This window comes from Erpetoichthys calabaricus, chromosome 13 (assembly GCF_900747795.2).
Source record: "Erpetoichthys calabaricus chromosome 13, fErpCal1.3, whole genome shotgun sequence".
Taxonomy (NCBI): domain Eukaryota; kingdom Metazoa; phylum Chordata; class Cladistia; order Polypteriformes; family Polypteridae; genus Erpetoichthys; species Erpetoichthys calabaricus.
Window position 1 is genome coordinate 109,076,550 of NC_041406.2, and position 14,554 is coordinate 109,091,103.

General features: G+C 40.7%; 1 protein-coding gene across 1 annotated transcript in view; it reads left to right on the forward strand.

Annotated features, from left to right (window-relative positions):
* LOC114663796 (ATP-binding cassette sub-family A member 13-like) overlaps nt 1-14,554 on the forward strand; it is a 488,511-nt gene that overhangs the window by 104,164 nt on the left and 369,793 nt on the right. The window contains exons 20-21 of the mRNA XM_028817717.2: nt 260-478; nt 8,172-8,368. Of these exons, the coding sequence (XP_028673550.2) occupies nt 260-478; nt 8,172-8,368 (416 nt within the window). The remainder of the gene's footprint in view (nt 1-259; nt 479-8,171; nt 8,369-14,554) is intronic.

Sequence of the window (14,554 nt, forward strand, 5' to 3'; positions counted from 1 at the left end):
AAACAAAATGAAAGGATGATGTTAAAATTAATAAAATGCTTAAAATAGACGTCTGCAATCATGACGTCTTTGGAAAGAGAGGAAAAACGAAAGATATTGTTTGGGATCTGTGTGAAAGTGGCTTTGTACGGTACTATACATTAAAAAAAGCCAAATAATTATAGGAATTCAAAGCTTGAATATGTAACATCTTCCTTCTTCACTGCCTCCAGTGAATCTTAACCGAAAATTAACATTGTTATGTGATCTTGTTTATTAGCTCAATCTTGACTGGCCTACTTCAACCATCTTCTGGAGAAGTCTATGTAGAAGGTTTAAACATGCAGTTACATCTCTCTGCTGCAAGAAGACAGATGGGAGTGTGTCTGCAGCATGATGTCCTCTTTCAGGAGATGACAATCCGTGAACACCTTATCTTCTATGGGTCTATTAAAGCACCTCATTGGGAAAAGAGCCAGCTGAATGCAGAGGTCAACAGGTGAAATTCCTTTCAGTTTGCTTTAGTGGTTGCACATATCATCAGATTAACTAAGCTCTTTTATTGGCTTTGACAACAACATTATTATTCCTTGATAATTTTTCTAAAACAGTAATGATCTTTAGTTATTTAACTCCAAATTAAGGAAGAGTGGATTATCAGCAAAAACATTATAATGGGTTTCATCCTAGGATTGGCCTCATCTTCTTTTACCTTTCACCAGTGTTTACTAATGTAGACCTTCCCTAAATTATTGTAATTTTGTTTGTAACAATGTAGTCCTACACTGTTTGCTGTACAGGTTAGATTCATTTTAGGAGCACCAACAGTGTGGATTTGGTGAGTTACCCCTTTGATCTTGTTTGTTTCCTCTGGGAACTCTGGTTTCCTTGAAAAGCATTAAAGATATGCTCTCAGCTTTTATTTTGTCTGCTGAAAGTGTTGTTTGGTTGTGGGATTCTGGTGTACCCTTATTCTGGACTGGTACCGTCTTCTTGCTTTGCATTTGAAACCGCATGTAATATGTTTTCATGCCCTGCATGTTGGTTTAAAAGTGAATGGACAAATGACGTACAAACTGTTATTAGGCACATTCGTATAGCAATGAAAATCACCTATTGCTGTCAGTCTGCAAAAAACAACTCAGTTCCCAGTGGACTGGTTTAGAAATTTGGTACATGTATTCTTCAAAGAAATTTGTCAGTAAAGTACACATTTTGTTGAGACATCTGAAGTGAAGTACTTTGCAAAAATTTCTGAAATTTAACAAAGCTCCTACTTAAAAAGCATTGGTGAATTGGAAACATAAAAACAGTCTGTGAAACCCCAATTACTAATTCATGTCCTCCTTCAAATTTACCTTGAGACAAGTTATTTAAGTTTGCATAATATCCACTTTTATACATCCATTAACTGCTCCTGACAGCAAAGCGGATCTCCAATAAAAGTAACTGAAACATCAGCAGCTGCCTCAGTGCATGTGTGGGCGGACGCTAACAAACATTTGAACTCTCCACTGGGGGCTTCTTTCAGAAGATTTATGTTGAAGAAATATGAACTTCAATTAGCTATGGACTCTCCACAACCAACAGCTAATAATAATACATCCATCAACACATTTTTTTCATCACTTAAGCAGAAATTTCTTGGTTTTAAATTTGTAATCCAGACCACTTTGCAGAGATCTGTTTTCACTTGATATTAAAGAGTCTTTTTCTGTTGATCAGTTTCAAAAACAGCCACATTAAATTCACTGTGGTTCAGTGTTGTATAACAATAAAATGTGGAAACTTCCAAAGGATTGAATACTTTTAATAGGCACTTGCATTGATGAATTCCAAACTTTTCCAAAACAAAAACTTGTGAACTCCCTTTGCAGGTTACACAAGCTGCCATCCTTTAAAGGTATCAGATGATGGGATTCTCCACTGTAAAATTACAGGAAAGAATTGGGAGGAAATGAAATTAGAGAAATGAAAAGTTAAACAACTATGCAGAAGTGTTATGTTTTGAAATATTAAAGTTTATCTCCTGCTCTTTCAAAATCGAAGTAAAGAAATTCAAGACAGCCCCTCAGTCTGGAGATAACCACCATGTTAACTTTGCTTAGCTTCTTCATATATAATATGCTACCGTGGCTGTCCGTTTGTCTGTCCAGAATTTTAAATCACCAGTACCTTGCAAACTGTTTGACATTTGGTACACATATACTACGTGACGTCTACTATCCACTTTCAGGGTGATGATTGACCTCCAAGGTTATTCCTCTTTTTAGTTTTATTTTATTTAATTGTAAAAACAACTTTCAGCAGCGCCCAGCAGGGCGGCCGTGCGGCACATGCATATGGGCTCCATTCTCATCCCTACCACCTTCGCTGTCACTTCCCCTACCTCTTCATATCTTAAATCATTCTTGAGACAGATTGAAGACTTAATTAGCTGAGCCTGCTGAAAGTACAAAGTACTCTGACGAGGAGTTTGTCTTTGTAGAATTTGTACAAGGCATTGAACCAACCATTGAATAGCATAGTTGAGCACATATGGAGAAGTATGTTAAAAATTAATAAAAGGAAGCCTCTCTTCACGTAACGAGTGGTAGGAACTGGAATACGTACCCAGTTGTGGAGCAGAAGTTCTTCCTTTAATGTTTGAAAGAGGTTTTGGGACATCTTAGAAACTCTTGGGCAACCTTTAGCTAACCGCATGAATGAGATGGAAAGAATGGTATCATCTGTAATTTTTTTACTTATGTTCAAACATTTGATGAGATGCCAGTACACAAAAAGGTAATTTTCACAATGGAATAACCGAGCCTTACATTCTCAAACCAAAGTAACAGAATGTGTTTTGGATGTGGTAAGAAACACAGAGATACCCAAAGGCAAAAGTATTCCTTGTGGTATAAATGTTTGGGAGATCTTGATTAATTTCAGGGCTTGGATGCTTTTTTGTTGTGACTGAAGGCTGACAGTTCTTAGTCATGCAGTATGCTACTTTCATGGATACCCATAAAAGTTTTAACATGTTGGCGCCCATTCGGTAACCAGCAGGGAATGCTGGGAGTTGTAGTCCGACAGCACAGCCGTTCTGGTGTTCATGGGTGCCGCAAAGGGGCACTGCAGGGAGATGCGCGCCCCAATTCATTGGATTTCCATATCACCCAGAAGTAGTTCCATCGGGCAGTGGCCCTAGTACTGGAAAGTACTCCCGGGTCCTCAATAAATGGGACCACACTCCCTTGTCCAGGCGAGTCGGAGCTGGGAGGATGTAGAGCAACAGTTGACTGAAGGAGGGCAGTATGGTGAGAAGAACAGAGGTATTGTGGAGAGAGAGAACCTGTGATTTGTGCTTTGTTTTTACAACAATTTTGAATGATTTTGTGGTGAATAAACCATCTATTATTTGAACTCTCTGTGTGTTCCATTTCTATCTATATATAAATATATATTGTTACGCTTGGGTCACAAATTTGCACAGGAGTACTGAGGGTTTTCCAAGAGACAGAAACTTTATTCCAGAAAAGGCTGAACAAAACACAAGTGTCTTTCAGGAGCAATCTGTCTGCACAAGGGACAACTGTCAAACCAGATAGATAGATAGATAGATAGATAGATAGATAGATAGATAGATAGATAGATAGATAGATAGATAGATAGATAGATAGATAGATAGATAGATAGATAGATAGATAGATAGATAGATAGATAGATACTTTATTAATCCCAATGGGAAATTCACATTCTTCAGCAGCAGCATACTGATACAATAAATAATATTAAATTAAAGAATGATAATAATGCAGGTGAAAAAAAGACAATAACTTTGTACAATGTTAAATGTTAACGTTTACCCCCCTGGGTGGAATTGAAGAGTCGCATAGTTTGGGGGAGGAACGATCTCCTCAATCTGTCAGTGGAGCAGGACCGTGACAGCAGTCTGTCGCTGAAGCTGCTCTTCTGTCTGGAGATGATACTGTTTAGTGGATGCAGTGGATTCTCCATAATTGATAGGAGCCTGCTGAGTGCCCTTCGCTCTGCCACAGATGTTAAACTGTCCAGCTCCATGCCAACAATAGAGCCTGCCTTCCTCACCAGTTTGTCCAGGCGTGAGGCGTCTTTCCTCTTAATGCTGCCTCCCCAGCACACCACCGCGTAGAAGAGGGCGCTCGCCGCAACTGTCTGATAGAACATCTGCAGCATCTTATTGCAGATGTTGAAGGACGCCAGCCTTCTAAGGAAGTATAGTCGGCTCTGTCCTTTCTTGCACAGCGCATCAGTATTGGCAGTCCAGTCTAATTTATCATCCAGCTGCACTCCCAGATATTTATAGGTCTGCACCATCTGCACACAGTCACCTTTGATGTTCACGGGGTCTATGAGGGGTCTGGGCCTCCTAAAATCCACCACCAACTCCTTGGTTTTGCTGGTGTTCAGTTGTAGGTGGTTTGAGTCGCACCATTTAACAAAGTCATTGATTAGATGCCTCGGCTCTGCCTCTTGGTCAAAAGAACACAAAATCTTCCTCCTCAAAGTGAGCCTCAACCGGAGTAGAGGGTGTCTGTGGGAAGAGAGACGAGGCAGTGAGACACTAGGACAGCCATGCCACGGCCTTTTAAATGTTCAAAGCCCTGCACGGCACGGCAGCAAGCAGCAGGCTAGCAGCTGATCCCGCAAAGAGGAGATGAAAAGCTGTGTTTGTATCCCATTGAATCACTGTTTAAGAGGGGGTTTTGGAGGAGTGGCCGGGTCCCCTTGGGACCACCTTCACCGTGTTCACAATATATTACAGAATACAGGTGGAACTCCAACCACCCTAATCCCGACACAGGCAGGCAGAGACACAAGTGCAGCACACAACACACTTTTATTTACACATGAGGAGCGCTTTTCCCTTGCTCCAATAGAAAACACCAAAACTCAGTCCTTTTGTTCTCTTTGTCTCTCTCTCTTGCTCCTCAAATAGTTGCAGCTGGCTCCTTTCATAGGACACTCCAGGTATCCCAATGAGTTTCTTTCGGCACCACTTCCGGGTGTGGCAGAAGTGCTGCCAAACAGGGCTTAAACATCCAGGTGCCCCCTGGCAGAGGCCACGGGCCCCAGCAGAACTTCCATGTTCCAAACCCGTGCCCCTGGTGCAAGCCAGGGGGCCTGCCCTCTAGCATTCTGGGGTAGATAATGTCCTGAATAAGCTCTCTCCCCTGGTCCTTCCACTATCGGGGCATCCCACCCAGGTAAGGGCCCCGGCCGTCCGCCAATATAATTTATTTTATTTTCCATGGTTTACAGGAATCTGCTACAAGGAATCTGTGACAGTTTAAAGACATGATGAGGGGGAATTGTATATATGCTGTAATTGCAGGAGGGCCCTTTTGGTGGTCTTCCAGGACAGTGCTAAAGAAAAGCATCCTTTAGCAGCCAAATATGGTTTGTTTTGTAATGATCATCATTCACAAATGGATCAGCATTCTTTGCTGAAAGCTGCATTTGTTATGCTAAGCTTATCTAACAGAACAAAATCAGCCATGGGCATTGATAATATGGCACTTAAATTTCTTTGCAAAATATTACAGCTAATTGGGCACATTTGCTAACAACAATAATTAATTAGAATAATGAATTAGCTGTTTGAACTAATTAAAGGTAGCCATGAAGTTAATTAAAATGTTTAACATTAAATATATTTATATTTGGGTTGAAATTAATGCATCTCTTGAATTCATTCAACTTAGAACATAAATTATTCCATAATGATAGAGTATAAAACTTTAACGGTAATACATCAAAGTCTGCACTGCCATATTTTTGGTGCTGGTATATTATCAGGCACACACAAACCAGCCACCCCAACCCCCATTGATGCAGATGCACATGCAGCACAGCCTCTTATCACCGGTATCCCGCAGTGCACCACAATTTACTTTGGTTACTACTTTGGGTCTTGACTCAATTCCGGCTTCTCCTATGGAATTCCCAGACACTTCCAAGAGTCATCATGTCTGTCCCTTGATTTTCTCCAAATGGACTGTGTCTGATGCACAGGTACAAGAGGCAGTCGTGATTACATCCCCAAACCACTTCTCACAATCGATCAAAGCTAGCTGTAGAAACAGTTTTACTCCAAGTTTCTCCCATATTGCTGAGCTCATGAAGCTTTTACTAAAAAAGTGTATTAAAAAAAACCAGTGTAAGAACCTCTTTTCATTTGCTTTTACTCATAATCTCATTCTTTCGGTCACCACTCACAATTCTTGACCTTGGGTCAGAATGATGCCGTTACTATTAAGACAAAAGCTATATCCATTTTGTCCAATGACTTAGCTTCACTATAGTCAAGAACTTTCACTGCCATCCATCCATCCATTTTCTCCCGCTTATCCGAGGTCGGGTCGCGGGGGCAGCAGCTTGAGCAGAGATGCCCAGACTTCCCTCTCCCAGGCCACTTCTTCTAGCTCTTCCGGGAGAATCCCAAGGCGTTCCCAGGCCAGTCGAGAGACATAGTCCCTCCAGCGTGTCCTGGGTCTTCCCTGGGGCCTCCTCCCGGTTGGACGTGCCCGGAACACCTCACCAGGGAGGCGTCCAGGAGGCATCCTGATCAGATGCCCGAGCCACCTCATCTGACTCCTCTCGATGTGGAGGAGCAGTGTCTCTACTCTGAGCCCCTCCCGGATGACTGAGCTTCTCATCCTATCTTTAAGGGAAAGCCCAGACACCCTGCGGAGGAAACTCATTTCAGCCGCTTGTATTCGCGATCTTTCACTGCCAATGTTTAGTATGATGTCTGCAGAAATGCTGCTACTACTCGAACGTGTTAGTCAACGTCACAGTTCCCCTCAATTGTAATCAGGAACCTGTAGAATATAAACTCCACTTGGGGTAGCGACTTGTGGAGGTACAAGCCTTATGCTCTCAAACTGGATACCATCCAAACCTTGGCTCTGTGTTGATATCCTGTTAGTGAAAAAAATAAACAAGAGTGGGGACAAGATGCACCCCTGACAGAGTCCAATGCCCATACTGCATACATTTAACTTTGTGTTAGGTATGTTGTCAAAACTCTTACTCTGCAAATTACTAAATTTTATTCAAAACTGCACTAAAAAGGCAAAAAAAAATTTCTTGTACAAGTTTTTGTTGGTCACATGTGACTAAAAATACAATTGTGGGGTGCCCATAAAAAATGAATTCAATTAAAATGCATAGATTCCTTAAATGATTCCAAAAAATAACTCCTACACAAATATCCTACATACTTTAATCAAGTTTTATATGATGTGTCATTTTCTTTCCATAGTTAAGCTGGTTAGAAATTTCACTTTAATGATTCTATACATTTTAATTGAATTAAAGTCATTCTTTTATGGGTTCCCCACAATTTTATTTTTAGTCACATATGACCAACACAATCTTAGTACAAACAAATAAACATATTTTTCACTTTTTAGTGCATTTTTGAATAAAATCCTCTCACTTAAAGATCTTTTTTCTATATTTTTTTACACAATGCAGGTCCCGTTATCAAAAAAAATCACAATGTTCAATATTCACAATATTCAGTTTTGTTGTAATGTAATGAAGATGGACGTTTTGCAAACATTTTATTATTGTCCTTAAAGCTGATTGTGAACACAGACATGTGTCACAAAAACGAGACATACTCAGATGAAGGTTTGGGGCAGCCACCCGTATAATATGGTATCCTGGCTGCAAAGTCGTTTTTCATCAAATAAACAGCACTAATGTGCATACAACTGAGTCCAAAACAAGACTGAGGAATTACGAAAAAGGGCAGGATTTTAAAAGGGAAGACAGGAAGTGAGGTCATAAGGATCAGGCCCATGTTCTTTAGCCATTGGTTCGAGCCCGGGCGTGACATCAGAGGGGCCGGATCCGGTAAGGTCTCCTTCCATTGGCTCGGTCCCGGAAGTGACGTCAAGAGAGCCAGATGGAATCTCCCGGGAATGGTCTGCAGGAAAGAGAGAAAAAGAGTCAGTGCACTCTGTCACCTCCCGGCATGCCTCAGAACTGCCGTTACTCAAGCCCTTTAGCTGCCTCCCATGCGCACGTGTGTGACACATGGTATATTTTTACGTCTGTGATTAGATGGTGGTTACTCACCTACTATATGTTGTTTCTAGTACAGACGCTGGGTGATATTTGACTTCTGCTTTTACCTTTACTTTTTTTTTTTTCCTCAGGGCTGTGGATGAAGTTGGTCTCAGACCACATCTGCACAAAACAGCAGGGGATTTATCCGGGGGCACAAGAAGAAAACTGTCAATTGCCATTGCATTCATTGGCAACTCCAGCATGATCATCTTAGATGAACCCACAGATGGCGTAGATCCTTGTGCACGAAGAGGCATATGGGACGTCCTACTAAAAAACAGAGTTGGTGAGTAACTTTTGTCTTTTCCATCTATTTTATATTTTCCATATACCTGTACAGTAAAACCTTGTTTATCCATTACCTGATTAACCGTCAGTTCTCCGTCAACCTTCAGGGCTAAAAAATAAAAACTGAACACACCAGCACCTACCTATTACTGTACTACTACAGCCATGCAATACACTGCAAGCTCTACGCACTGGAAGAACTGTCCCTTGTGCTTGCGTATAGTGTTCTTCCCAAGCACCACATCTCATGCCACCTTTTAAAATCACAGTGTCAGTTGCGTACCTTCAGCTTTAATAGCTTTTTGTAGCTTTTCTCTTTTGTTATAATTAATCTACAATACATTGTTATGGCCAAGAAATGCATGTGTGTGGTGTTGGAATTGTTACAGAAAACTGAAATCATTAAACATTTACGAAAAGGCGAAAGTGTTTCAATTATTGCTTCAATTTACAGAGTAAGAAGAACAACAGTGAATGATATAAAGGGTGATGCCGACAAATTTTAAAAAACATGTTTAAAATGTAAACAACTGACAGTAATGTTATTCTGTATTAATGTTAATGTTCTTCTGTATTGTAATTTTTTTTTTAATTCTGTTATGTTACGTTTTGGTAATATATTGTGACATGTAGGCAGCTTGTGATGTGCTGAGGGGGTGCAGAAAGGGTGGAGTGGACTGGGTGAAGGGCTTCTGTTCTGTAAAGGGTGGACACGTCTGTTAGGAGATCAGTGACATGAGAAGTTAGAAGAAAAAGGAAGGTGCGGCGGAAGGAAGCTTTGAGTAGGGAGTCAGGAGACAATAAGCAAGAGTGTTTGCTGAATAGAGAAGGAAAGAGCATAAGTAGCAGGAGATAAACTGATTGGTAAGGAAAGTTTTCTTCTATTGTTTTGGAGGTCTGCGCTGTAACCCAGATAACAGAGTTTAAGACAGGGCACCATTTCTTACGGAACAAAGACTCCAAGTAAAATGTAGAAAACTCCAGTACTTCTGAGTTGTATTTGCTCATTATGCTGGTCGTTACAATATTAAATATTATATGCTTTAATTCATTTTGTTAATACTAAATTACATTTTGTTAATATTGTATTGTTTTGTAAATAAATATGACTATTCGCTAAACTAATCTACTATATCCATCTATCCATCCATTATCCAACCCGCTATATCCTAACACAGGGTCGCGGGGGTCTGCTGAAATTAACTGTTCTGTTATCCATCTTTTCTCTTATCCATCATGGCCTTGGTCCCAACACCTGAATGATAATCGAGGTTTTACTGTAATATTATTTTATCAGAATATATATACAGTACAATGTTAGACCCATGATGTGGAACCTATTATTAAAATACTGTTTGTGGCGACTCCTGTCTCTTCTGGTAAGGTTAATAATAAATAATTCTTTACATTTATATAGCACTTTTCTCACTACTCAAAGCGCTCTCCACACAGGGAGGACCCATGAAGCGAACCCACAATCTCCTTACTGCAAAGTAGCAGCACTACCACTGCGCCACCTGTGAGGATAATGCATTCTAGAATTTTGAACCATAAGATTAACCAAATTGACTGTGTAATATCTAAAAACATTTCTGGAAAATGTTCTCAAGTTTGATTCCATCCATCCATCCATCCATCCATCCATTTTCCAACCCGCTGAATCCGAACACATACCCTGGATATTAAGGTGTCACCGCATTTAGAGTTGTTGCTTCACAGCTCCAGAGACCTGAATTCAACACTCAGCTCAGGCACAATATATGATTTGTTTGCACATTCCTCAGAGATCTAGATGAGTTATCTCAAATTATTCAAGTTTTCTACCACATCCTAAAGAGGCAAGTGTAAGACTAATTTGTGTGTGTGAGAGTGCACTATGAAGAAAAAGTTTTTAAATTTGTGCTAGCCTCTGACTTTATAGCTTCAGGATATGGTCCATAGCGCTGCTGCCTCGCAGTTAGGAGACCCGGGTTCACTTTCCTGGTCCTCCCTGCATGGAGTTTGGATGTTCTTCCCGTGTCTGCGTGGGCTTCCTCCCACAGTCCAAAGACATGCAGTTTAGGTGCATTGGTGCTTGGTGTGTGTATGTGTGCGCCCCGCGGTGGGCTGGCACCCTGCCCATGTTTGTTCCCTGCCTTGCGCTCTGTGTTGGCTGGGATTGGCTCCAGCAGACCCCCGTGACCCTGTAGTTAGGATATAGCGGGTTGGATAATGGATGCATGGATGGATGGATATGGTCCAGTAGATGTTCATACAAGTGAACAAAGACCCACCCATTGGGTTCAGGCCATACCATCTATACACAGCACTCACATTACCTTCCAAAAGAAAGTTTACCTTAACCGAACAAAGCATCAAAATATATTGAGATAAGCCACATAATGTGAATGGTGGGTAAAAATATACTTTTACATTCATTCTTCCACATATTTTCAAACTGTCTTTTACCATACTATGGTTGTAAATGCCAGAGGCCCTTGTGCCATTGAGGGCAAGACAGACACTAATTCTGTCCATGGCACTAGTCCATTTTTTGGCCCACTGATTCTGCGCTCACATGCTCTCAAACTATTTAGAGCTCGAAGAAGTGAAGTTTCACCCTTTCATGTCAGTGTGTTCACATCAATTTCCGATCAGGCTATTTGGAAAAACAGGGAGTCACAGTTGATTTGTTACTTAGTAGGCAACAAAAAAGCAATCAAAGATAAACAAAGCATTTTTTATGGAAATCGAGCAACATAAACATATTAAATGTGTATCTCTTTGCTACAGTATGATCCAACCTAAAAATGGCATTTTTGCAGGACCATTTTATATAATTTTCTGTTAACGTTCAGGGCCAAAAAAAAATTGACAAAGGTGAAAGGTCAGCAATATATCAAAACTCAGACAATTTGGACAGCATTATTTTCTCTAAATTATCTGGCTTGTAGACTTCAAGATTGTATGACGTTCACGTGGAATTTCCAACTTTGAAACAGTATAAACCGCACGACTACCCTTGTTCATATACTGTAAGGCCAATAGACAGTCAAGCCTACAAGGAACACCCCAGAGAAAGCTTATGCAAATGTAACACCCGCCCTTCATCTAAAGTATATAAGCTTTACCTTTAAGACAACAGACACGAAGAACTGGTTTATTCAAACTTTCAGTGGTGTCTCTGCCACACTGGTTCCTACACATTTACTCTTTTCATTTAAACTAAAAATAATCACTACGGTAATTGTTCCTGGCTGGTGGGGCCTCCATTTGTAGTAGCCTTGTAATCATAATACATACTCTTGTAATGATCAGCTCAGAATGCCCTGATGGATCATGGAGCAGCGCTTGGACTCTGCTTACAACACACCCCAATCTCATTCTCCTAGTCGATAGTTCAAAGACATTAAGTAACAAACAAAAGTAAAGGTGAACAGTGAATATATTGTTAAAAAAAGAGCTAATATAAATAACAGAAGAACCCCAAAATACAATGAATTCATACATTAAAAAAATAACCAAATATTTAGATAAACTAGAAAACTAAAATCACGTGTTTCTTCATCCATCCATCCATCCATTTTCCAACCCGCTGAATTCGAACACAGGGTCACGGGAGTCTACTGGAGCCAATCCCAGCCAACACAGGGCACAAGGCAGGAAACAATCCTGGGCAGGGTGCCAACCCACCGCAGGACACACACAAACACACACTAGGGCCAATTTAGAATCGCCAATCCACCTAACCTGCATGTCTTTGAACTGTGGGAGGAAATCGGAGCGCCCGGAGGAAACCCACGCAGACACGGGGAGAACATGCAAACTCCACGCAGGGAGGACCTGGGAAGTGAACCCGGGTCTCCTAACTGCGAGGCAGCAGCACTACCACTGCGCCACTGTGCCACCCAGTGTTTCTTCAACAAATAAAAATTATACACAGTACATACAAAAAGTATCATAAACATAACACTCACAAAGACTGGGTTAGAAAAGTACCGGAAACGTTTGTGTTAAATATAAACCCAGCCTAAATCCTTAAAATAAAGTGAATTAAAAAAAAGAAAATAACTGAAATGATGGCACAATTCCAAAGTGAACAAACCAAAAAAAATCAAAACAATCTCACCAATCTCAGCCCCTACTCGTCATTTTCCCTTTTGATCTCTGGTTTATGACCCCCGTCTGTTTCAGATTTCACTTCTTCTCATTCATCTCTTAGTCCTGCTAACTTCTTGCTTTTTGGTGTGCCATTTTTTCATTATTGGCTTAATACTATGTATGTTCAATTTAATTTCTCTTACAAAAGTAGCCCACCACAAATAAAATTTATTTTTGTATAGCCCAAAATCACACAAGAAGTGCCACAATGGGCTTTAACAGTCCCTGCCTCTTGACAACCCCCCAGCCTTGACTTTCTACTAAAAAAACTCCCAAAAAAACCCTTGTAGGGGAAAAAAATGGAAGAAACCTTGGGAAAGGCAGTTCAAAAAGAGACCCCTTTAAAGGAAGGCTGGGCCTGCAGTGGGTGTCAAAAAGAAGGGGGGTCAATACAATACAATACACAGAACAGGACACAAGTAATCCTCAATGCAGTATAAAAATAAAAATATTACAAGTATGGAGCAGTAGATGATATCCCATAATATGATCATAAGGCATTGTAATTCTCATCAGAATGTTATATTTCAAAATCAAAATCCCAATGTCCTTCTTTTTGTATGAGGGACACTGTATGGCCCATTTTTGATTAAAAGTATGTTCTTAATTCTACTGACATCAAGGCCAAGTCAATATACAGTAGAGAAAAATGAAGTCTTCATGAACATACAGAAGAGGTGCTAAATTTCCGCACTTGTGTCTCTTTTTAGAAATTCTTAGCATAAAGCTCAATCTTTCAAAGATGGTCACCAAGACAAAATGAACATATCCTCTTTGGGGCACCTTGCATCCAAAATGGCGGCATTAATGATTACATTGCAGACAAACAGATAAAGAATTACTAAGCATAAAAAAAATGTTTAAATGAATCAAGAAATAGTTTAATCCATTCTCCAATGTCCCATGACCTTATGAAAAGCACAGCCAGGTGTTAGTCTTCTGCAGGAAAGACTACCAAGTTTAAAGGGATGAGCAGGAGAGGAAACGTAAATGTGCAGGAAATCAAAACCAAATATCACTCCTACTGAACATCAAAAGAAGAATTTAAACCCAATAACTGTAGTGAAAGAAAAAGGCAAAAGTCACAACTGGAAGATTTTAACACACACAAAGAGAGAGTTTTTCTTTATTATCAGCAAAGTTGGATAGTGAGAAATCTCACGTGCCAGTTCTTGTAGTGGTGGATTGATGACATCTGCCATGTAACTTCCACATACCATACCAGCTGTCGTTGCATCATGATGATGATGGCGCCCAATAAAAAACAAAATGGTGATGAAAATGCTGCAAGATCATTTTAAAAAGCTTATAATAATTTCTGTCGTTAGAAAATGCAAAACATATGATTTAGCACCACCAAAAACATACTGGGAAGTAACCATTAATAAAAGAGACTTAGACAAACATACAAAATCATGCCAACATTCAGACTTTTAACACCATGCGTAAAAGAGATGTGATGCCTGAATCCAATCTGCAGTCAATAAAGTATCACACATAAATAAATGTGATTTATAGATTGTACCTCATGTGAAAGCCAGCCCGACCACAGACAGAAAGACACAGTCCTTAAGCTCACCACACATGATTTATTTACAATATTCACCACAGTCCCACACAGCACACGGTGCTCCAGCACCAAACACCACTCTCTCGGGCCTCTCACTGGTCCTTTTCGGGCCGCCTTCTCTCACTCTCCAAAGCCTTGTCTGCTTCCTCCTGACACCAGCTCCCCGACTGTTGGAAGGCAGCCCCTTTTATACTTCCCTGGATATGCTCCAGGTGCCCCTTGATGAACCTCCGCCGGCACTTCCTGGTGTGGAGGAAGTGCCGTATGAGCACCCGGAAGCACTTTGGGTGACCATGGAATTCCTTCCGCCAGCACTTCCTGGTGTGGCGGAAGTGCTGGCTTCCAGGACTCTAGGATCCAGTAATCAATGGGCCCCTATAGGGTTCATCTTCCCAGCTCGGTTCCCATGACCCCCATAGCAACCAGGGCGGCTGTCCTCTCATGGCCCGGGGGAGGTATAATCCCTCTCCTGGT